Raw genomic sequence first — 26,094 nt, 5'->3', positions numbered from 1 at the left:
CACAGTCACACATATAACAGATGTTAATTTGTTGGTTTGTGTGAATAAAACTCCCCGTTGTATAAATGAAAGAATATATATTCGTCGACACCTATCTTTTAATTTTTGTGTCTGAAAATATCCCTCAATGGCTTACTATGTTGATATCGAAACGTATTTCATTTGCTAACAACAGACAATTGAATTATGTAAACATTAGCACGACTGATTTAGATCGATTAGCAGCCCAGGAAGACAAGATAGTCTGACATTATCATATAGGCTATTCTACGTCTCAAGTTTCTACGCCTCCCAGGCCAGTAAACTCGGGAGGGTGGGGATTGGGATGGGGATTGGGATGGGGATTGGGTGGGATGTGCAGCTCCAAACTTTTCTGAGCTAAAGCCCAGATTCAGAAAGTTGAGCACAGGCTGTGAGTGACAGGACTGACGCGATCTGATTCTGAAGAGATGTCTGAGTTAGGCTCCATTGATAATCCGGTGAAGTTCAAGGATCAAGACTATGACTCCCTGCTGCAGAAGTGTCTGAAATCTGCCCTTCTCTTCTCAGACACGGTGTTTGCAGCGAACCAAAGCTCCCTCGGGATTCCTGCGGATCCTGATCCTAAAAAAGCAGTGAAGTGGCTGCGCCCAAAGGTAACTTATCATGAATAGTCTTTTTTTTAAATCATCAGATGGGCTTTATTTATCAGAAAGAATGTTATAGGTTCAGATTGTTTCTATGCCTTTAATTTGCAGCAGATTGATTTAATTGGTAACAGCATCCACTGTAAGAAAAAGTTGCTGCCTTAAATGGAGTACAATCAACTTGGATGTTTAAGTCATTTCAAATTAAATTACATTAAGCAATGTAAAAACATATTTTGTCATAACTTTTTTACAGTGTATAAGAGTAATTATTGACCATATTTTACAATAAATTACTATTTAATTTAAAGACGGATCAGAGTGTGATGCAGAAAAAAGGAGGAATTGTCATTAATAACAAGCTAGTAAAGCCCACAGAACTTTATGGGGACATTAAAGGTGATGTTGCACCTCAGGGGGAAATTCAGTTCCTCTGTTACTCTGCCTTAAATATTTAAGGTAAAATCACAAATACAACCTGCGTTATTTTCAACCACCTTTTTGAATGTATTTATGCTCAAAGAATATATAATAACACATTCAGTAGAATCAACAGAAAAGTGAAATGGATGAAAAAAAAAGCTTATATATATATATATATATATATATATATATATATATATATATATATATATATATATATATTAAAGCAAAAAGGCCAAAACGTGGGGCATTTATAGTATGTTTTTTAAATTCCTTTAAAAAATACTCAAGAGTGCAATAAAAAGATTTGGGGGGACCATTTAATCACCCTCATGTTATTCCAAACCTGCGTGGAACACAAAAGAAGATATTTAGAAGAATGTTGATAACCAAAGCATTTCAGTTCCCATACAATGGAAGTCAATGGGAAACGAAACAGTTTAGTTACAAACATTCTTCAGAATATCTTCTTTTTGGTTCAGCAGAAGAAAGAAAGTCATACAGGTCTGGAATGACATGAGGGTGATTAAATGATGACAGAATTTTTATTTTAGTGTGAACTATCCCTTTAAGACAGTCAGCCAGACCCTGAACCTGAAAAGTTCTCCTACGCATGCATATGCTTTCAGATGTTCTGATCAACCCATCGCATGTACTTGCAAATTGTTTTTGGCTCACACCCATCTCCTCTCCCCCTCTTCAGGAAATCACCAGTAATGCTGTCTTTGTTGAGGGCACCATGGGCACCACCGATATCTGCCAGGGCCAGCTGGGTGAGTGCATGCTCGTGTTAGCGCACGCTTGTTCATACTTCATGCCAGGATAATGGGATAACGCCTTACTGCACCTCTCAGAAACCAAATCACCCGAAAGCACCCTCAAGGCTTGAGGGCTATCAGAGAAATATCCGTCTTTGGCGACGCTCCCACTCTTCTTCTCCTTATCATGCAGATGCCCTCCCCCATCTCCTTCCACCCAGATCTTCCTCATCATGCTTAATGTACTGTCCCTATTCTAGCCCTTGTAGCCGCGAGACACTGCGCGGATCTCTGAGTCCCTGCTGAGAGACGCAACACGAGCCGCCGCAGGCAACGCACATCAAAAACACCACAAATGTACTAGAGACAGGGAGGGATGAAAGCAGAGGGAAGAAGGAGGGAGCGAGAGGTTGGGTTGGCATCATCTGTACCCCCCCCCTCCCTCACCCGTCCCCCGTTTCCACCCACCTAAAGAATAACAATTATTGTGCACAGCGGGGATTGTTTTATTGTTTTGCCTCTCTCTTCCTCTGCACATATGGCGTCGATTTGGTGCTGATGGAAAGTGTTTTTGTTGACGTACAATGTTCAACATTTACATACTCAGCTTTATTCAGTGTTTCCCAACCTTTTTTTTGTCTTATGTACCCCCAAAGATCCACCAGAAAGGGTCAAGTACCTCTTTATCAACAGTGTGCCTTTTAAACTCAACAAAGTATACAGTGAAATCATAATTTACATGAATAAGTAAATAAGATGTCTTGTTATTAATAATATGCGTAATAGTTTTTGCTGAATTAATTCAGTGTTTCATTTAACATGCATTTTGATGAATGTAACAACAAAATCATAGAATTTTTCAGCTACACTTTATTTTGTTACGCTTTATTTTAATGTGTACTTGTGTAATTATACATTGAAGTACTGAGTAATATTAACTAACTACATGTATTTACTATAGGGTTAGGGTTTGGTTTTAGGGTTAGTTGCATGTAATTATGCATAGTTTACTGTTATTACTATAGTAAGTACATGTAACGTGTGTAACAAGGACACTGTACAATAAAGTGTTACCCTTTATTTTAAGGTGTCCATGTTACAGTGTAATTATACACTTAAGTACTACATAATTAACTACCAGTACTTACTGTAGGGTTAGGGTTAGGATGAGGGTTTGGTTTAGGGTTAGTTGCACGTAATCATGCATAATTTAATGTTAAATTTTCAGCATTTTTCTCAGAAATGAGTTGCGCTCGTGTCCTTTGCAATCACGCATGAGACGCCATCCTACAAATGTGACGCTCAAGTTATAAGTTCAACTTTTAAAAATGTCCTCTTTTTTAAAGACATTTGCTGCGTCCGAAATCGTGGTCTCAGTGGCGATTGTTAAAAAAGCGTGTTATGTATAGTATGAATATGGGTAGAATGAATGAAATTCAGATGTACTACACTGTAAACCCCAACGCTCAAAATAATTAATTGGTTTGAGTAGGACAAACTTAAATTAAACTAATTAGTTCAGTCAGATTAACTTTTATGAGTATTTAGTGCTTTCTTTTTCTTTCAAGTTCACAGAACTGATATATTTTAGGTAAACTGAACTGTTTCATTGTTTTGAGTTTTATGAAATTATTTCTTTTAATTTAGACGAACTTAAGTTTAACTGAAACGGCTGGGATGTCTATTTCCCAGCATGCTTTGCCGATGGCACTCAAAAGGGAGAGTAAATGCTAAAATTAAGTGTAATAAAATGTGTTTTTCTGTGCAAGATCAATGTTAAGTAATGTTAAGATTTAGTAGTGATTAATGTTTTGTTATGCTAATTTAGAAGAATTTCTGTTAATATTGGTTATAGGATAGTTACCATCATGGTGACAAGTGGTGCATGCAGCTTGATTTGTGAGCAAATAACACCTTTTTATTGCTGCACTCATACAGCAAGTGCTACTGTATAACATACTATTGTTAACATGTTAACACATTAGCAATGTTGGCAAACTAGCTTGTTAAAGCTAGCTACTGTAAGTTTATGCTAATAAAAGTGATCACATTGAGATTACATGAAAGTTTTAAGTTAAATGTATGAATTAGCGTACTCAAACATTTCAAGTTAAGAACAATTAAAATGTATAAGTACAAAATAAAAATCTGATTGCCTTAAATTTTTTGAGTTTTGCCAACATATTCGGGTTTACAGTGTACATCCACCATGTTGTTACCGTCATGTGACCTACCAGCATCAGTTGCGTCACTTCACTTCCATTCATAAATCCCCTCCTGTGGCCTCATGGGATAGTAAAGTGTCCATCGAATGCTCGGAGGAAGTAGTAGGCCATCCGAGGAGTCTTCGCCTACTATTTTTCGAATACTATGTATTCGGACATAGTACTCTTTTGGTGTACGGTTTTTCACATGCTATATAGTAGGAATGTAGTCGGTTTTGGATGTAGACAATTTTTTCGAAATGTTTTTTTTTTTTTTTTTTTGCCCTGCATTTCATGTTTTTACAAAGGTCCTGTTCACACATAATATACCAGTAAAGATCTGCTTCTCTTTTGGTATCCCCCAGGATATAGTACCATTTAAGAGATACTTATCAATAATTATCAGTGTCACAGCAACATCTGGCTATCATTTATTGCGAAACTCAACATTTCTGCGTGTTCTTGTGCCCAACTGTGGGCATGTTGTATCAAAGCAGTCGGATCTGAGCTTAAATCATGAAGTGTGCGTTTGCCACTCAGGATTTGGATGGCCTCTCTAAATAATATATGAACATCGCAACGCATAACTAGAATAACAAACGCATGTAAATAATCTAATTTGAATGGAAATCTACTCAAATAATGCCTTATTCTTGGCACTTCAAGCAGAAATTTTAATTATTTGTTTTCAAGTGACTTTCCACATCAACATATCCAGGCCGTTTTCTTGCGGTCGGAAGATTAATTGGACGTAGCTCTGTTTGGGGTTATTCCTATGGGAGTTGGTGTGTTAAGTATTGTTTTTTTGTGAAGTGTTGTTTCCCCCACACGGAGCAAACGAACATCTGTTACCTGTTACGGAGGAATGTCTCAGTGCGTGTGACACACAGCATGTGTCTCCTGCTTCTTCAAAGCTTGACCTTCCACTTTGTGTTTGAGGCTGTGGTCATAAATGTTGAGAGGATTGTGTAACAGTGCTGTCTTGGTGTCCTGCTTCAGGTAACTGCTGGCTGCTGGCGGCCCTGTCCTGTCTCACCATGCACCCGACTCTGTTTGTCAAAGTGGTTCCCTGTGGACAAAGCCTGAGTGAATCCTACGCTGGCATCTTCCGTTTCAGGGTAAGGAGCGCGAGAAACCGGCAATAAAAAAATGACAGTAATGAGATGCTCACAAATGTATGAGATTATTCTTTTGAAATGGTTAAATACGTCATGCTTTTCTTCCACAGTTACTATTTAATCGTATATAAAACTAGATCAGTGACTGTAATGAGTGATTGATAGCATGAAAGAACCCATGAATTTTACATAAAGCGGGCCATTTTTTATAATGTCCATTTTGAGAGAGGGTCGAATCAGGCTAGAATTTATATCCTCGTTTAAATGTACGTACGTCCTCGGGAATGGTAATTAAAATCAGTCTTCTTTGACCTTACCATCACTAACAGCTGAGGTTCATTCCAGAAACAGCTCCTGTCATCTTCCCTTTGTCCCGATGACATGTACATCTGCATGTCCCTCCCCCTTTAAACATGCACCGCATTGGCACAAATTATCATAATTCAGTTGTCTGTTTTTCATTCACAGAGAAAGAACATTGTGTTTCTGTTTGTATATTTGTCGCAGGCCCCTTTAAAATCAGCCTTAAACCTATTTGCTTAGTCTACTAATGATCTGATTGGTCAATAAAATCCAAAGTTTGGATTACAATGAGCATAAAGTTGCCAACTTTTCATGTTTTAATGTTAAAACTCACCATTATTGAGAACAAACAGCTAGCCTAGAAATCCAGACCTAAATCTAAAAGATTAATGGTCTGTCGTCGACTAATGAAAATCGGCCAGCTCGAGGGGCGGCACCAAGCATGCATTTGAAAATCTCACTGCATGCAATTGGATAACACTACGACCAATCACAACAATAAACCCCATACGCTTAGCTACCAGCGGAGCTAACTGGGAGATTAGACTCTTGCCGTATCCGGTCGGCAAAACAGCAAAAACGTCCTTCTTGCAAAGGAACGATTCAGGCGGCGTCTTCTGTTCCTCTTTTAGATAAAAAGCCAAGTCTAACTCGTTCATTGTAGCGGCCAAAGCCGTTTCAAACAACTGGTGTTCATCCATAGCCATCTTGCAATGTTTACTAATGACTTCGACGTCGCAGCGCTGTCGTCATCTCGCCTCTGGCCCGCCTATATCAGATAACCCGATGTGATTGGTGCAACTCGGATACAAGGGCATATTTAATGAGCATCATTACTCGACACCAGAGTAAACTCGCTGAGCAAATTCAACTTGTGCTCTCGCGAGAACTCTGGATTACCAGGGTAACAAACAGCCAGAATAGTCCTTAATTTGTCCACCCCTCAGGAATCCTGTCCACCTTGTTACTGGGCAGGAACCACCAGAGAGAGATAAACTTAAACTTATATTGGTAGCCTGAAAAAAGAGGCCCACTGTGAGGCTCAAGACAACACGATAGTAGCTCTGCAATTCACTATCATCATGCCGACAGATGAGCTCATTAAAATTACACAGTTATCACAGTTTGATTATAAAGTATAGATTATAGACTATATAGATCTGGCTATGTGTGACTATAGTTTGAATGAATCTCTTTACAGTGCATTACAGCACAGAATGGATCTTTCAGCATTATCCTGAACATTAAGAATTCATATCATGTCACTGAACGGAAGAGAGGCTCTCGGGAGCGCATAAACAACACATGCTTTTGATTTTCCCGGCAAAAACTATCCGAATCCTTCACATAAAAATCAGTCAACAGGCTTTCATAGACAAGCTGGGAAGGTCTCGTTTTTAAAGTTTCGTTACAAGCTGTTCACACATGTTCATATATAGCTCCTTTAAGCTGTTCTCTAGAAAAAGACAGAGGAAAATAATAGGCGCATAATTATATAGTAAATTAGAAAAAACAAAACGTTTACTAATGCATAATTCTATCACAATTGATACGACAAATTTCACGTCAAACACCATGTAAAAAAATGCAAAAATATAACAAAACCCATACAAAACATTCACTTTTTCATGTGCATCTTTCAATAACAGGTTTATGTTATACAGTGAGACACGGTATATGTGATTGAGAACATTTTTCTCACCGACTCCTCAGGGTTTTCTGTTCTGAAGCACAAAGTGATGGATAAACTATTGCGAGTTGTCTGTAATTATTACTGCAATGTTATTTGTTTCAGAGAGTTCACCTTGAAGCCTCGCAATAAAACAAGCCGCTGCAGCTCTCGTGGCTTGTGTGCTGTCGTGTGCGTGGTTATGAGCTGAGGTTAAACTTGTGAGATAACAGCACAGTTAATTAAACAATCAAAACATATTAGCACTGAAGAGCTCTTATGGAAGGTTGCTCAGCGTTATGTAATTGTTATGCCATTCTCATTATATACTTACATTCCACCTGCCGTAGTATTACTTTCGGAGGCTAAACAGGTATGTGCAACATGACTTGACCTGATCCAGGAGGGTTAGAGAGGTGAGGAAAGAACGAGAGTGACAGGAGAGAAATGGGAAAACAAGGAGTTAGCGATTGGAGATTGGTGGACGATTCCTGAAATGTCTAGGCTTGTTACTGTATAGCCCAAGGACATGGACACAGACATATGGACACACACACACACACACACACACACACACACACACACACAGTGCAGTGCAGTGCTACCTGCAGGCTGACATGTTCTAACATCACATAAAGTATTAATAATAAAAGATAAGCTAAACTGTATTGTAAATGTCAGTAAATCATTTTTTTATAAAAAGAATGAGTCAAAAAAAGATAAATTAAAGTCTGAAATATGTGAGGTTTATCTTTTTATAAAAACCTTTTTTGTCAACTTTATTTGAACTTGTACATGTTAGTATATAACATGTTGCAAGACACTTTTAAAATCTGGCTATCATTTTTAATCGTATAATTTTAATGTTTATGTTAGTGTGTATTGATGCAAATTTTATTTGTTATTTGCTGTTTTTCGACATAAAACTTGGTGAATTGATTTCATTGTGTAGTATTAGTACTTTTTGAACAGGATTCTGTGATAACAGTGGTAATTTTGGGCACTATAATAATTAAATGAAATGTTCATGCCATTTCATCTCTAGTTATGATCAACTATGATCAACTAAAATCAACTAATTATTATAGTTAATTATAGTTTTTTACAGTAGGCCTATAATATGCAAAGTACAATTTTATATAAAAAAAAATTATATCTGATTCTGTTCTTTTCTCTGACACGCGTTGTTGGGTGTGGAAGGTTACTAATGTGATTGCTTTATCTGTAAATTAAGTTAATGCTTTTTCAATTACTGAATTCATTGAAATAAAATGAATTCTTTGATTGGAATATTTTTTAGGTCTTAAATTTCAATCTTTATTGTCTTAAAATGTCTTAAAAAGGTCTTAAATTTGACTAACTGAAACCTGCAGGAACCCTGCACTTTTTCAGGTGCATCAGCAAATGTCACCCTGTTCTCTCTCTCTCTCTCTCTCTCTCTCTCTCTCTCTCTCTCTCTCTCTCTCTGTCTCTGTGTGTGGTGTAGTTCTGGCAGTATGGTGAGTGGGTGGAGGTGGTAGTGGATGACAGGCTGCCTGTGAGAGAGGGCCGTCTGCTTTTCAGCTACTCTCGCACCACCAACGAGTTCTGGAGCGCCCTGGTGGAGAAAGCTTATGCCAAGTCAGTTCCAGCATATGTGTCCTCGACTGTGTGGGCCCGTGACTATTCATTAGTGACACTGCTCACGTGAAGGCCATTGTTCCTTTGCGTTATTTAAGGACTGATATTTTTAGACAAAAACATCCAGTTATGAAAAATCATCAAATGCAGTCGATGGATGTAGAGTAATTAATGTGGAATCAATCCAACCAGTAGAAGCCAATTATTAATGTGTGTGTGTGTGTCTCTCTCTCCGTCTGTCTGTTCTTAAAGGCTGATTGGTTCTTATGGCAGTCTGAAAGGGGGGATTATCTCGGAGGGAATGGAGGATTTCACGGGGGGTATTGCCTACTCCCTCCCGGTGTCTTCTCGACCCCCACGCATGCTTTGGAGAGCCATCACTGCTGCCCTGGCCAGGAGCAGTCTGATCAGCTGCTTCATACATGTACAGACACATATTCACATCGGCACAGTATATGACCATAATCCTAATCCTATCCATGATTTCCCTGCTGAAAAATCCAGTCACTAGCATAAGGTATGTTTTGCATGCTATAGGACCAGCATGTGAAGCAGGAGCTATCAGTTTACTATACTATTACACTGTACTACACTATAGGATTTATGCAGATCTAACCAGCCTGGACCAACATGCAATTTTATGCTGGATTTTTCAGCAGGGTCTGTACAATACTGTACACACATACTGTATGTTTTGTGTGCAGGCTACCAGTGTGAAGGACATTGGCATTGTGACGTCAGAGGGTCTCATTAAAGGACATGCTTATGCCATCACTGATACAGATAAGGTATGGGAATAAGGCAAATACACACGATTTCACGAACATGAACATTGTAGGAATTTCACAAAGAAAAATATTTAAGTTCTGTTATTAAATGAAAATAATATTAAATTATTTTAATTGTGACTATTTTCTTTAGAATTTGTTTCTTTTGAATTTGGGGTGAAATATGATCTGGATGTTTCATCACAGTTTTTGAATGATTTTATACAATTTGTGTTTTTTTTTTATAGCTTTTGGTAAATATCTCTGTTTGTTACTAGTAGATTAAGAGCCTAATAAATACCAAATAGTTTTTCACATGCTCTGTTTTGTGTGTGTGTGTGTGTGTGAGTGCGTGCGTGCGTGCGTGTGCGTGGGTATGTGTGTGTGTGCGTGCGTGCGTGCGTGTGTGTGTGTGTGTGTGTGTGTGTGTGAGTGAGTGAGTGAGTGCGTGTGTGAGTGCGTGCGTGCGTGAGTGTGTGTGTGTGTGTGTGTGTGAGTGCGTGCGTGTGAGTGCGTGCGTGCGTTCATGCGTGCGTGCGTGTGTATGTGTGTGTGTGTGAGTGTAGAGATGGCAATTTCCAAAGTCCTTGACCTTGTGGGGAAATTGTTTGGTCCCCATGAGGAAAACAGCTTATAAATTGTGGAGAGATGTTTTTTGAAAATGTAAAAATGCAGGAAATTTAGTATAAAAATCATTATGTCTATGGAAAGTCACCATAAAACATGACAACGCAATGTTCCCAGAAAGATTGCATTACCAGAAATCTTTGACCTTGTGGCGAAATGTTTTGGTCCCCAATGAGAAAAACAGCTTATTCTTAATCATACAGAATAATGTTTTTTGAAAATGTAAAAATGCAGAATGTTTTCTGTGAGGGTTGTGTTTAGGGGTATGGCTAGGGTTAAGGGAGAGAATATTCGGTTTGTACAGTATAAAAAATCATCATGACTATGGAAAGTCCCCATATAACATGGAAACCCAATGTATGTGTGTGTGTGTGTGTGTGTGTGTGTGTGTGTGTAGGTCCAGAAGGCGTCTGAAGAGGTCTTCCTGCTGAGGCTGCGTAACCCCTGGGGGTTTGTTGAGTACTGTGGACCCTGGAGTGACAAGTGAGAAAGACTAAAGCAGATCATGTTGTTACCAGCACTGCATCTCAGAGCTGCTAAAGACGGGGCACTTGTGTGTGTGTGTGTGTGTGTGTGTGTGTGTGTGTGTGTGTGTGTGTGTGTGTGTGTGTGTGTGTGTGTGTGTGTGTGTGTGTGTGTGTGTGTGTGTGTGTGTGTGTGTGTGTGTGTGTGTGCAGGTGTAAAGACTGGGACTTTATAGACAACGCTCAGAAGGCCAGACTTGAGTTGGCCAAAGCTGAAGATGGAGAATTCTGGTAGGTGTACAAGACACTTTCCCACTGTTCTCCGTAGAATGTCATCTTGGGACGTGCACACAAACATATATTTGTAAAATAAAAACATTGTATTTCAGACAAATGGGGAAGATAAAGTGGCTTTAGTAGCTCTGCAGAACGTCAAAAATAGAAACAGGCTGATCATTAACTGATATTGTATCACACACACACACACACACACACACACACACACACACACACATGCACACACATAAACGCACACACACACACACACACATCACTCTCTCTATCTGCTTCAGGTGTAGACAGTGCTATTGATTGTATTACACACACACACACACACACACACACACACACACATCTCTCTCTCTATCTCATATTATTGTGGAGCATTGCCAAACCTAAATCAATTAAATGCCAAGAATGACAGTATATAACACTACTAAGACTACTAATAATAATAATTGCCACTACAGTCATCGCATTTCTTAACAGGCCATCTAGTTCAAATCTGCCTGTGTCTGGACTTCATAAGCACTTGTGTTTTTCAGGATTGGAGTAGAGGACTTCTGCCGTCTGTTTAATACAGTGGAAATGTGCAGTGTGAATCCGGACTCCATGTCGGGGGAGGCGAGTGATGACACGGCCACCCCGTCCTGGACACTGAGCTCACATCAAGGCACCTGGGTCCCAATGTGCTCTGCAGGGGGCAGCCGAAAATACCCCAGTAAGTGCATGTTTATTACGAATAAGTCCATATCAGCGGCTCTCATCCCACTAGGGGGCCTCAGCGAACTTCCAAGGGGGTCTCAAGATGACTTAAAATGATTTAGACAAAACAATCAACTAATTTAAATCAAGATATTTCTTGTTTTTTCCACAGTCTTCCCACACTCTTGGAAGAAAGGGTTCTATATAGATTCATATATACAACCTTCCCAGCATGGATTTAATTCTAATTATTTTTTTTATCCATTTTTTTATTTTATTACATGTTATAAAATAAACGGCTTGTAAACATACTTTATCACTAGAAAATAATTGAAATAACTTATTAAACATAAAAGTATAATGCAATCATTTAAGAGATTTGTCATTATATAGAACCTTTTTGGCATTAAGGGTTCTTTAAAATTGAGTCTAGAACACTAGGGTTCTATATAGAAGCCCATTGAAGCTTGCCTTAAGAGTGCACAGTCTAATTTTATGGAAATAGTGTTATTTCTAGACCTGGAAAAGTAATGTAAATTAATAAAATCTTGCTAAAATCCATAGGCATTTTTATAATGAGCATACATTCAAGGTTTTCTAGTTATGCCAAGCTCTATAATATTTTAAAATAATATAATATAATATAATATAATACAAGTAATACAACACTCAGACAATAATAAAGTAAATGTTTGGTTATTTTTCAGCATTAATAAATTGCTCTTTTTACTGTAATTTCTTCCTCTGCTTCCCTTAACCTGCTTCTCCCTGTATTCCTCCTTTACCTTTCATCCCTGCAGGATCTTTCTGGAAAAACCCTCAGTTCCAGATGATTCTGTCTGAGAAAGATGTGGATGACAATGACTACGGAGAGGATGAGGAAGGGGAGGAAGGGGACGGAGAAGAGGATGAAGACGTCAGATTAGTGGCTCCTGTGAGCAAGCCTGGGAAACAGGGAGAGAAGAAGAAGAAGAAGTGCACGATTCTGGTGGAGCTTCTCCAGAAATACCGCAGACAGAAAGATAAAATCAACTTCCTCTACATCGCATTTCACATCTACAAGGTGTAGAGAGAATTATAACGTTGAGGGTCTTTAACCGTTAGAGATGGAGTAGGGAAGCCTGTTACAAAAGAGTTAGCTTTTGGTTGAAGCTAACAAAATATTTATTTTTGGTTCATGTTTTTAAATTAGTTTGAGAGCACCCCCATTTTAACTCTTTCCCTGCCATTGACAGAAATTTCCAGCAATCCATGTTTTCACTGTTATACGCTAGGGGGCGCTGTTACACATCTACTAAAAAAAATACAGTTTCTGGATCAAAAACACAGGAGAAGAAGAAGCAGAAACAAGCAATAGAAGCATTGCTAATGCACATTTATGCGATCGTCAAACATTAAACAGCATATAAATTAAAACCGCTTAATGTTACTGAAATGAAATGTCGACCCAGTGCGAGGTATGGGTCTGTGAAGCTTTGAGTGCTGAATCCGTAGATTTTCTCAGCATTTTGTTCAAAATGTTGCTTTTTTATTAAACTTACCTACATTTAAGTGTTGATAAAAGCAGTTTTTTCAAAAGCAGAGGCTCTGTTCTTTCTTTAGATATATTGTTTGTTCACATATTCATACAGCTAAATATTCTGGGGGCCAAAATGATAAAAAAAAATGGCTGAAAACTTTTTTGTTTTTGAGCGCTGGCGGGGAAAGAGTTAAAGGCCTCTGCTCTAGTTGCAAATTCAGCTGGCCCTTTTGTATTTCCCCCTCGTCTTACCTCTTCATTCTCTCTATCAGGTCCCCTCTGAGGTGAGCGGCTGAGTGAATAATGAATACAAAACACTCATCTAAAACATTTCTTAATACACGACGCTATTGAGATATAAACACATGCACGCTCTTTCACATCTTTTCTACGTTTAGCTGCAGGAGAAGCCAGGATCTCTGGACCAGCAGTTCTTCTCCAACAACCGTGCGGTTGCTCGCTCTGGAAAGTACCGGAGCATCAGGAGCGTGTGGAGGAAGGTTCACCTGGAGCCTGGAAGTTACGCCATCCTAGCCTCCACTTTCAGGCCCAACCAGCAGGGGGAGTTCTTCCTCCGCATTTACACCAAAACCGGCAACATACAGGGGTACGAACAACAACAACAAACAGCTTATGTTTCTGTCAGCTCTCTGTTGTGATTATGTCTGTCCAATGGTTAACCATATGAAAGTTTCAAATCTGCTTTACAGATTCCAGGATTTCCCCTGCACCAACAACTACTCTGTGGTAAGACATGTACTGACTGAAAAGAGAAAGAAGAACAACCGTCTGAGCATAAATATGATATTATTATGTGTGTGACTGTCTGCATTTTGTGTGTATTTGTCTGTCCATAGATGGTCATGTCAAAGCCAGCCTTACCTGAGGACCAGTTTCGGGTGCAGAAGTGGTTTGATGAAAAGGCTGGATCTGTAAGCATCTCAATCCCATCCAGTCACAATCTAGTGTGAATATTTGTGGGATTCAAGTGTTTATTAGTAAAAATCAACTGTTGTCTTGTTGGTTTTCACTTTCCAGGATGACAGAGTGAATGCTGTGCAATTTATGAATCTGATGAATTCAGGTCAGGATTTGCACATTTTAGCACAAGCTGTCAGTCAAGCAAACATGGTTGCTGTACCATTAATGGCCACAAGGTGGAAGTGTCTTTTAGTGCCACCTAGAATAAACTCCAGCTGCACTATATATTCACCCACTATAAGAAAAAAAGCACCTTTTTAGACTGTAAAAATGATTAGTACTGTATAAAAATATGTTGAACACTCAAATGACGCTAACATTCATATCAGTTACAGTTACATGTGATAAACCCCACATTATCAGACAGAGAATAAATCAGTTGTGACGAAAATACATCTGCAAAAACAGTATTCCTGTGATGATATTAGTAAACACATATGTTTGCTCTCTGGTTCACAAGAAGTGTCAGAAAGACCTCTTAAAAACAAGTGCTTTATACAATCATATTCCTGTTTATGTGTTTTAATTATGTTTTAGTGCTGGAAAAAGACTATGAACTTCCTCTGGAGACCTGCAGACAGCTCATCTTTGGAGAAGATGTATCCTTCTTTCATCTTGATGCAATGTTTTTATTATGTTTAATATACATTACTGTTTAAAAGGTTATGGTCAATCAGATTTTTTTTAATTAAATTCAGCAAGGATGCATTAAACTAATCAAAAGTGATATGAAGGACATTTATAATGTTACAAAAGATTTCTATTTCAAATAAATGCTGTTCTTTCTGAATTTAGTTTTAGTTTAAAATTGTTTTATTGTTTCCACAAAAATCTTTGTGGCACAGCTTTTTCAACACTGTTAATAAGAAATATTTCTAGAGCAGCAAAACAGCATATTAGAATTATTTCTGAAGGATCATGTGACACTGAAGGCAGGAATAAGTTGCATTTAAAATATATTCAAACAGAAAAAAAATTTACATTACATTTACAAATACATTTTTATTAAATGACCCTGAACCTGAACTTTTGTTCTGTGTGTGTGTTTATATATACAGTACCAGTCAAAAGTTTGGAAACATTACTATTTTTAATGTTTTTGAAAGAAGTCTCTTATGCTCATCAAGCCTGCAGTTAAAAAAAAAAAACAAAAAAAAAAAAAACCAGTAATATTATGAAATATTATTACAATTTAAAATAATGGTTCTCTTTTTTAATATATTTTAAAATGTAATTTATTTTTGTGATGCAAAGCTGAATTTTCATCAGCAAGTACTCCAGTCTTTGGTGTCTTATGATCCTTCAGAAATCATTCTAATATGATGATTTGATACTCAGTTATTATCAATGATGGAAACAGTTGTGCTGTTTAATATATTTTTTTGGAATACTTTTTTCAGGATTCATTGATGAGTAAAAAACGTTAACAGCATTTATTCATAAAAACAGCATTTATTCAAAATAAAAACATTTCTAACAATATAAATCGTTACCATCACCTTTTATCAATTTAACGCATCCTTGTTGAATTAAAGTACTAATTTCTTAAAAAAGAAATAGTTATTGTTCCCAAACTTTTGAACGGTAGTGTATATTGTTACAAAAGATTTCTATTCTAAATAAATACAGTTCTTTTTAACTTTTTATTCATCAAATAATCCTGAAAAAAGTATCTCAGGTTATAAGAAAAATATTAAGCAGCACAACTGTTTCCAACATTGATCATAAATCAGCATATTAGAATGATTTCTGAAGGATCATAAGACACCAAAGACTGGAGTACTTGCTGATGAAAATTCAGCTTTGCATCACAAAAATAAATTACATTTTAAAGTATATTAAAAAAGAGAACCATTATTTTAAATTGTAATAATATTTCATATTTTTTTTTTTTTTAACTGCAGGCTTGATGAGCATAAGAGACTTCTTTCAAAAACATTAAAAATAGTAACGTTTCCAAACTTTTGACTGGTACTGTATATATAGGGGTTAAATTACTCACGGTTTGGTTTTTATCACGGTTTTAGGGTCACGGTTTTGGTACAGTTCGACTATGTTCAGGGTAAAAAGGACTACTGTCAAATAAAAATAAAGAAAATAATAAATAATCAAACTACAAGCAACAGCACAAATTAGATACAATAAATAGTGCTTTTCAGGTACAGAAATTGAATAAAGTAATCAAATGTAAAACAACATTGTATATAATCTTCACTGTGTAAATTAAATAAAGATGACTCATTATTAAATATTAGATACACATGCGTTGCTTATCGACTGTTTACATTCACTTAAGACATAACCTACTATGTTTGCTAGGATACTTGCCAAGACCGGCATGTTGACATAATGTTTGTGTGAAGTTAAAGCGCAAGACTTAAAAGAGAGCTCAATATTTGTGCACTTTCTTGTCTTCTTGTGCTTGAATGTTTAAATTGGCAAGACTTAAATGAGTTTAGTAAGATGTTAAACACAGATAGTAACATGTGCTGTTCAGGTCTCACCTGTGCTCACGTATATATATATATATATATATATATATACACTATCGTTCAAAAGTTTGGGGTCAGTAAGATTTTAATGTTTTTAAAAGAAGTATCTTTTGCTCACCAAGGCTGCACTTATTTGATTAAAAATACAAACAAAAACAGTAATATTGTGAAATATTATTCCAATTTGAAACAGCTGTTTTCTATGTGAATATACAGTAAAGTGTAATTTAGTCCTGTGATCAAAGCTGAATTTTCAGCATCATTACTCCAGTCTTTAGTGTCACATGATCCTTCAGAAATCATTCTAATATGATGATTTGATGCTCAAGAAACATTTCTGATTATTATCAATGTTGAAAACAGTTATTTACATTTTTATTTCATGATGCTATGATGAATAGAAAGTTCAAAAGAACAGCATTTATCAGAAATCTAAAGCTTTTGTAACATTAAACACTACCGTTCAAAAGTTTGGGGTCAGTAAGAATTGTAATTTTAAGAAATAATAAATCATATAAATCAATACTTTTATTCATCAAGGATGAGTTAAACTGATCAAAAGTTACAGTAAAGACATTTATAATGTTAGAAAATATTCTATTTTAAATAAATGCTGTTCTTTTGAACTTTCTATTCATCAAAGAATTTTGAAAAGTTTTTAACATTGATAATAATAATAAATGTTTCTTGAGCATTAAATCATCATATTAGAGTGATGTCTGAAGGATCATGTGACACTGATAACTGGAGTAATGATGCTGAAAATTCAGCTTTGATCACAGGAGTACATTACAGTTTAAAATATATTCAAATAGAAAACAGTCATTTTAAATTGTCATAATATTTCACAATATTACAGTTTTTTTTATATTGTTTTTTATCAAATAAATGCTGCCTTGGTGAGCAAAAGATACTTCTTTTAAAAACATAAAAAAATCTTACTGACCCCAAACTTTTGAACGGTAGTGTATAATGAACTTTTTAGTTTTCCTCCCATTATTTGTATATATTCTTAACGGCGGTGTGTAGACCGGAGGCAGAGGCCGTCTGAACAGAGCTCAAGCAGAGAAGCTGCTCACCTCCCTACGCAATCTGCAGGTATCTCAGTTCTCGTGCGTGAAAAGGTCACTCTCAGCTTTGGCACAGTGTTAGAGAACACTGAGCTGTGACAATTATCAGGTTGTGTTTGGTTACATGGAGCTCGTCTTGCACAGACAAAAAGACCTTGAAATGTTGTTGTTGTTGTTTGTCCTGTTGACGAACTCTTGCTTTAGAGCTGTCATACTGAAGCTAAATTTCAAGTGCCGAGAAAACATGGGGAAATTACTTGCTGACATTTTTCTTCTTCTTCCACAGTCTATCTTTTTTCAGTTTGATGAGGATTCGTCAGGAACTATGAGTCCGTTTGAACTCAGTTTGGCTCTGAATGCTGCAGGTGAGCACATACACAACAGCAGAACACAGTCGTCGGTGCGGTTACGTTCACACACGGTTCAGTTATTTATGGGAGTGACAACCGCACTCTATAACCGAACTCACACCCGTACATTTTCAGGCATTCTCAGAACACCTGCGCTTAGTGAACAGAACCGGACTGGACGACTAGTTTTCTGTGACGTCCTACAGTGCGAGAGAGCCGCTCTGCTGCACAAACACGTGTCTAATGAGTGTTGTGGGTTTTCATGTGTGGTTTTGCTGAGTGTGATGGAGAAGATACAAGGCTTTTAGATCAACCGCAGCTGCTTCTCTCAGATTTCTGTTCTACTCATGACTCAATTGCTCCGATCTCCATCAGATATAAACACTGGAAGATTGACGGGTGAACTCGTGGCTCGAGTCTCATAGACTCTCGTCGTATCAAAAGTGATAAGACTTTTCAGTTTTATGGACGTCGCCATCTTTGATATTACCTTTGTACAGACAGTATTCGAGACGCTACTGTAAGTTGCAGTGTGAACGGGACGTTTCGAGACTGACACCTGTGAGTAAATGTGGTTATCAATCCCAAAAACTGACAGTGTGAACGTAGCATACGCAAAGACCACACCCTGTGTTTATACAAAGAGAAATGTACTTTCTCTACACTCTCACGTTCCCTCCCCCTCTCTCTGTGTCCGTTCTTGCCCTCAGGTGTGGAGTGTGACGGTGTTGTGGAGCAGATGTTGTGGGAGAGGTTTGGCGCTGGTGAACAGTACCTGCCCTTCTGTAGCTTTGTGTCTTGTGTTGCCAGACTGCAGGTGCTCTTCGGTAAGTCCTTCCATGACCAGAGAGGACTACACTGTCATCTATAGTCAAAAAAGAAAGAAATAACCACCCATATTTACTGGGAACTTAAAATGTGTCTTATTTGTGCTCCTGGAAAGGGTCTACTACTTAAAGTCAGCATGAAATCAAAATTGACAATTCTTATTTTTTTATGAAATGGACAAAATCAAGTCCCGCCAAAACAATTTTGGTTCGGATAAAAAATGGATAAAACATTTAATTTTTTGAGCAATTAAGTACATTTTTACACTTCCTGACAGAGATGAGAGGATTTCTAATACATCATAATGAAAAGTAAAGGATGTACATTAGGTGTTTCATTGATATGTTTTATATCATTCTTTTGCTTTCACAGAGAATGATGGGAAGTGTATATATGTGTTAATGTACATTTTTCACTGGTGTTTTACTCGTATTTTTGAATTACGCATTACTTTTTTTTTTTTTTTTTAGGGTTAAAGGAAATTTTCCATTTTTTTATAGATTTTTTTCTTACAGTGTATTTTCGTCATGCAAGTAGTGTTTCCTGGCAACCGTTATTTCCATTCTTTATCAACAGTAAACAAAACGCATTCTGACTAAATTTTATAGCCTTTTAAATTATTTAGGATCAGAACTGGTATGATTTTTTTAATTAAAATGGCTAAAATTCAGAAAGTGACTCGATGTAATTTGAAGGTAGCATACAATAATGTTTTGGATAAGTTTGATTTTTTTAAAGAAACTAATGTTTTTACTCAGCAAGGACGCAATAAACTGATCAAATGTGACAGTAAAGACATTTAGAATCTTTCAAAAGATTTCTATTTCAAATAAATGCTGTTCTTTAAAGATAATATTACAATATTAAAGGTGCTGTATATGTAACTTTTTCACTCTACTAACGCATAAAAATACCATAATATGTTTGCATATATTGAGGAAACATGCCAACTTCACATACTTGTTTCTCTGAAAAACACAGTTATTTTACCATGAAATGTGCGTTTCCAGGCTGGAATGTGTTTTATTGTTTTGGTCTGTGATATTGCACGTTGCCAATTTGCCAGTTTTCATTTTTCACTGCGCTCGTTCCTGATGCGTGTGCTCAAACTGGCAAACCGTGTGAGCGCCGTCCAGTCTGAGGAGCAGGTGGCCTGAGAAACCACGATCTCCGATATTTTGAATTCGACTGCAGTACCTATTTCGACCACTAGTTGTCATTCTTACACACTGCACCTTTAAGCAGCACGATTGTTTTCAAATCAGCATATTAGAATGATTTCTGAATGATGCTGAAAATTAAGCTTCGCATCACAGTAATAATATTGTAATACAATATTACTGTTTTTACTGTACTCATTTGATCAAATAATTGCATCCTTGGTGAGCATAAGAGACCCCAAAAACAATAAAAAAAAATTTGTACCAGCCCCAAACTTTTGAACAGTAGGGTGTGTCTATTTATAATACAGTACATGTGAACACACTTTATGAGATACACCTGCTTGTTAATGCAAATATTCCAAACAGCCAATCATGCAGCAGCGAATCAGTGGATAAAGGCATTCACACATTTGAATGACAATCAGTTGTTGTTCAAACTAAAAAACTGAATATAAAAAGGAATATAATCTAAGTGACTTTGTGTGCTAAGTGACGCAATGGTTTTAGTTTCTCAAAACCTGCCGATCTTTTGTTCACGGCGGTCTCTAGAATCTGCAGAGAATGGTGTAACGAAACACAAAAAGCATCCAGTGCTGTGAACAAAAATGCCTATTTATTCAGAGAGGTCAGAGGGGAATGACCAGACTGGATCAGGCGGACAGGAAGGTGACAGTAACTGAAATAACCAGACGTTACAGCAGAGCCTTTCTGAACACACACCGCATGTCAAATGTGGCAGTGGACGTTCAGCGGCAGAAGACCATGTCAGCTAAGAATAGGACACTGAGGCTACAGGGGACACAAACTCACCAAAACTCACCAAATTTCCTGGTCCTTTGGTGACATTCAGATAAAGGGGTCAAAGTTTCTTGTGGACAGTGTGAATCTATGGCAGCATACAGAGGTAGGAAGGCAACAAGGCACATATCCGAATCCAGTGATCTGTTTACTGAGGCCCTGTTTACAGCTGGTAGATGCGTTTTGGTCGATTGGATCACAGGTAGACGAGGGAGACACATTCCCGCAGTTTCAATCTCTTTTGTCCACTTTCAATCACTTGTGGACGGATTTCTTTGAGGCGAGGGTCTGTTGGCGGGTAAATATACAGGCTTTTTCAGATCTTTCAATCTAATGGACAAAAATAAGCTCATGCAATTTACATATGAACACGAGCGGAGACGACAAAGACACACGGAGAGCAGCAGCTTTAGTTTCCAAGACCAGCCGAACGCTGCGAGTGTGTGTTAGAAATCAGGAATGGTGAGAGAACATTGTGCTTGGTACATTTTTCGTCTTCAAACCAAACTTGAGTCTCCAGCCGACATAAAGTCCCATAAAGTTTTAGGCATTAGGTCAGTGGACGGAGAGTAGGCGTCTTTTGCGGCTGTTCGACCACATGAGCGTTTACACTACGAAAGCAATCCGGTAGAATGCGTTTTCGACTACCTAGTAGTGGTGGTAGTGTTTATTTATCCCCATAGGGAAAGTAGTTTGCAGCAAGCTCACACAGACATGTGGCATATACAAACAATAATTTAAAGGGGTCATGAACTGGCTTTTTAAAAAACAATTATATTGTTATATAACTTATGATGTTCGCTTGGTTTTTACATTAAAAAAACATCAAAATGAATAAGTAATAGGCTATTTTCTACCCTGGTTTTGAGCCTAGCTCCGGAAACGCTCAGTTTTTATGGGCGTGCCGCATTGAAGACTTGGAAGTAAACGCCCACTGCTATGATTGGATAACAGTTTTGCATATTATAATGGGTTTCATTTAATGCGCGAATCGGTGGGCGTGGCTAAATCAGTGGGCGGGGTTAAACAGGCAGTGATGAAGTAGGCGTTGATCTTCTTCTGCGGAGGTGGTGTTTGATACCCTTTGACGTCATAGATCCCCACTTTGAAAAAGCTGTCGTTCGCTGTGCCTGGTGTCAATAAAAGCTCTTATTGGACTAACAAGGAAGTTTTCAGTTCTGAAACTTACAGGATAGGGATTACTATTCTTATAGTATGATGATCTCTTATATGTCAAAAGCTCAAGGAAAATGTTATTTCTCAGTTCATCACCCCTTTAAAGCAAATAATTTAGGATAACCAGACCAGCTGAGCATCAATCAACACTAGAAGAAGTGTTGTTTTAGACCCCGTTTACTCCTGTATTTATCATCGTCCACTTGTGATCCGATCGACCAAAACGCATCCAGGTGTAAACAGGGCCTGAGAGACCTTCATCTGATGGATCTGCTTATGTATCCTTCGCTGCCCTTTAAGCACAGGAATGCTGCTCATTCAAACACACACATACACAAACAAAATGAAAATTCAATCAGATACGTCACTTTCATAAAGGGTTGAATACAAAACCCGCTTTTTACGCATAAACGGCACTTTTTCCTAAGCTACTTGTTAGAAATTTGTACCTTTTAAAGTAGGCACTGATTATATGTAGTCATTTTGTTTAGGTTGAATTTACGGTATGACCATTTCCATATGGTTATCGCTATCAGCATCCAGTGTGAAGGTAAATATAATCATGTAGCACTGCATCTCATCATGATGTTTATTGGCAGGCTTCAAAGCTGTCGAGATGATGCCCGTGACGTCATTATCGGTGATGCGAGTGTGTGCGCATTGTCTGTAAACATGTTAATTGGGAGGATTCAGCTTGCTGATTGTTTCTTCTCAGATCTTTACGAGTCGGAGACCAACCCAGAGGTGAAGGACAAGGGCATCAACGCTGTAAGAGCTTCTTTAACTGCCTTGTTTGTCAAAACCATCTTCGAATCCCCTCTGACTGATGTTAAAATGATTAACACTAGATAATAATATCTATCACACACACTTGTCCAGGTATAGTCAAGATCAATTTGATATAAATGTGTCTTACAGATATTTATAGTCAATACAAGTACAGTAAACAAGGCAAGCTGAGATTTTTTTTTTAAATGTATATTAGTAATATTAATATTAATACTAAAATAAATAAATCCTATTTTGATTTCTTCAATCCTAGAGATGGTTTAAAGGGATAGTTCACCCAAAATTCTGTCATTATTTTCCCTCATGTCATTCTGTTTTTCTTTCTTATGTGGGACATAAAAGACCATTTTGAGAAATTTTGAGAAAGACCAGAATTTTTTTTTTTTTTGGTTACTAACATTTTAAAAAATATTTTTATGTTCCACAGAAGAAAGAAAGTAATACAGGTTTAGATAAACATGTGAGTAAAAAAACTACTTTTCACGTGGCGCTCAAGAATGAAAGTTTTTTTGTTTTTTTTTTGATTAAATGAGCAATATTTTAATTCGATATTAATATTTTGTATGTTTTGTGGGGATTTTATGGTACTAAATTATATTTACGCAGTAGTTATGCATTTATTCACTTTTTGAGCATAGACCTGAAAATGAAACTTCCAATTTAAATCTTCATAAATCCTGAATGCTTTAGAGCACAGACTTAAGTTTGGTCTCTTTTTAAAGACACACAAAAATACTATTTTAAATGTTTATATGAAATATGTATTTTCCAAAACATGTTTTACTCTAAAACTGCGAGGTAATCAAATCAAAGTTGTGTTCCAACACTCAAAAAAATGGCTCTTTGGTTGAACATGATTCAGTCATAGACAGTGGTTCCACGTGATTGAATTAAGTTATTTGCCATGAGTAAGAGTATTTAAGGCTTAATGTACACTTGATATAGATTTATGTATGTTTTTATTTGATTAGCTTTTAGTTATGAAGAAAACATCATAACAAAACGAGCCCTATAGCTATACAAACATAATTTCTCAGAGAAAATTATTTAAAAGAAATGAGAAACCATGGAGTAAGTTCAAATTACTTTTAAATATTTTGTGGTCAGGCATAGACGTAAGATCCTAGATTAAATTAATTTCTGAGTTACTTGATTGAAACATGTTCTTTCAAAATAAAAACATCGAGTTAAGAGTAACATGATGCAATAGTGTTTGACCAAATTATTTCCCAATCATTTTCAATGCCATAATTTTTGACCACGAGAAGTACAAGTGTGACTTTTTTTTTTTCAGTGTGTGTGTGTTCGCATAGCAAGTGTCAAAACCTTTACCGAGTTTCATACCAATCTGATGAAGTGAAAATTTCAAAAAAGAGCACCATAGGGATACATTCAAAGTTCTGTCATGTAACTCTAGATTTCCTTAACTCAGTCTTCTTGCAGTTACATCATTCTCTATAGGGCACAGCTGATTGGTTCCTGCTGTATCAGTAGCCAATGAACTCGCTGCTCAACCTTCAAACACTTGGTCAGCATTTGCATAGAAATAACAGAAATATAGCAGTTGCAGCACACTTTCTGAAACCCTCCACCTTCCCCAGCTCCACCTGTATAAATTTGCTACTGGTAATTTATGTACAGTATATTGTACAGCAGTAGCAAGTCCTGTACTTGATCTAATTCGCCAAGACCAAACATATCAACATTGTCATATCCATTACCATGCCAAACACCCAGAGAGTTTTCATAACAGAAATGACATGTTTAGGTGAACTATCCCTAAGGCTATATGTATCTCTAGCATGTATGTACAATATAAGCATATATGTATTAGTGTGCACAGCACATTTACTGAATTGTTTCTCTGATCTCTGTGCAGTGGCTGCTCAGGCTGTTGGCTGTGTGAGCCTGTCCAGACCCGACACCTCAGCGGGACAGTTCTGCTAGGCCAAGACTACTCTGACGTCATCCACCTGGGTCTACGTCTCCTACGTCTCCCCCCTTCTATCTCATTTGTGATCTGTGGACCTTTGCCCTGCAGTTGCATCAACCCACTCACTGCTCCATCAGTTGGTCAACACTGCCTGGATACACAACATTTCACCCCCCTTGCATATACATTCACATTTAAGAGATTTTTTTACTTGTAATTTAACATTTTATCATCATTTACTCACCCTCATGTCGTTCCAAACCCATATGACACTTTTTCTTCTGTGGACCAAAAGACGTAATTTAAGCAGAATGTCCAAGTTGCTATTTTTGCTACAGTTGTGATCACCATTCACTTTCATTGCAAGGAAAAGAGCAGCCTGGACATTCTGCTAAATATCTACTTTTGTCTTCCACAGATGAAAGAAATGCATACGGGTTTGTAATGAAGGTAAATGATGTCTATATCTAAATCAATCTATATCTAAAAAGCATTGTAACACATTTATACATTTTATTAATAGAGCTGCCAATTTAACCTGTGATTTAGTAGCAGCAAATGTTGATATATCCCTAGTAACAAGCAGCCTAATTGCTTCTTTTTTTTTTTTTTTCATTTGTACAGCATGACTCGTACTTCCTCTTGTACTTTTTCCCTCTTACGAACATTATGTATCTCTGCTTAATGTCATTAAAAGTCAAGAATGTTTTTTTGCTTCCAAATATAAAAGCACCAAGTCATAATCTTTCATCACAGGGCATTTCTATATTAACATTTTTTCTGTGCGTATAGCTACACCTCCACACACACACACTCTCTCTCACACACACATTGTTCAGAGAGCGAGATAGTAGCTGTGGGTATTAAAAGCGATGTCTCAGCAGCCCTGCACGCACCGGCTCTATTCTTATCGCTCTGACGCCACGCACAGCGTCATCACGCCATCGCTCCCTCCTCCGCTACGCTCTCCCTGCATCCCTCCCTCTAGCTCTCTCTCTAGTAACTGTCTCATTCTCACAATCTGCTTCCTCCTCCTCGCGTACCTTGCGCTCGCTCGCTTGCTCACACATGCGCGTATGCTCACACACACACACACACACTCGTACGCTCTTGTCCTCTCTCCCGCTGCTCCTATTAATAGAAACCTCACACAATGCTTCCTCCCTGTCGTAAGGTGACCGAACAGAGGTTGCCCCCAGCAACAGTCCACACATGTCTGTCATTGCTCTCTTGATCACTTCCTCTTCCATACTTTGCCAGTTACATCTTGTACTTTTTAGGGCATAATCCCTTCGTGCATTGGCTTTTCTAAAAGCTACTCTTGACTCGGTTATCCCTGTCTGCCCGTCCTGTTCTCTGTCTGTCTGTGAGTAATAACTTTTTAATAATATCTGGAGAAAGTCATCCGTTATTGTTGACCTAATGCGTTTTG

At 37.5% G+C, this 26,094-nt stretch overlaps 1 protein-coding gene across 1 annotated transcript; it reads left to right on the top strand.

Moving 5' to 3' along the window:
• The first annotated feature begins 327 nt into the window (after positions 1-327).
• Positions 328-25,388, top strand: capn12 (calpain 12). Its single transcript, XM_084408824.1, has 21 exons — positions 328-635; positions 1,753-1,822; positions 5,011-5,129; positions 8,588-8,721; positions 8,974-9,145; positions 9,426-9,509; positions 10,513-10,598; positions 10,793-10,870; positions 11,404-11,579; positions 12,364-12,626; positions 13,355-13,366; positions 13,481-13,689; positions 13,793-13,829; positions 13,940-14,014; positions 14,121-14,166; positions 14,601-14,662; positions 17,585-17,653; positions 17,912-17,990; positions 18,686-18,802; positions 22,656-22,708; positions 24,609-25,388. The coding sequence occupies exons 1-21, from the start codon at positions 450-452 to the stop codon at positions 24,633-24,635; spliced, it is 2,154 nt and encodes a 717-aa protein (XP_084264950.1). The 5' UTR covers positions 328-449; the 3' UTR covers positions 24,636-25,388.
• Positions 25,389-26,094: the final 706 nt, after the last annotated feature.

The sequence above is a fragment of the Rutilus rutilus genome (genome assembly GCF_951802725.1).
Source record: "Rutilus rutilus genome assembly, chromosome: 5".
NCBI lineage: Eukaryota > Metazoa > Chordata > Actinopteri > Cypriniformes > Leuciscidae > Rutilus > Rutilus rutilus.
The sequence above is the reverse complement of the archived record's forward strand: the minus strand, read 5'-3'. Positions and strand labels throughout refer to the sequence as shown.

Coding starts and splice junctions, on each gene's coding strand:
- capn12 (XM_084408824.1), top strand. CDS start 450: ATGTCTGAGTTAGGCTCCATTGATAATCCGGTGAAGTTCAAGGATCAA. Junction 13,830..13,939: donor GCACCAACAACTACTCTGTG/GTAAGACATGTA, acceptor GTCTGTCCATAG/ATGGTCATGTCAAAGCCAGC. Junction 18,803..22,655: donor CAGACTGCAGGTGCTCTTCG/GTAAGTCCTTCC, acceptor GTTTCTTCTCAG/ATCTTTACGAGTCGGAGACC.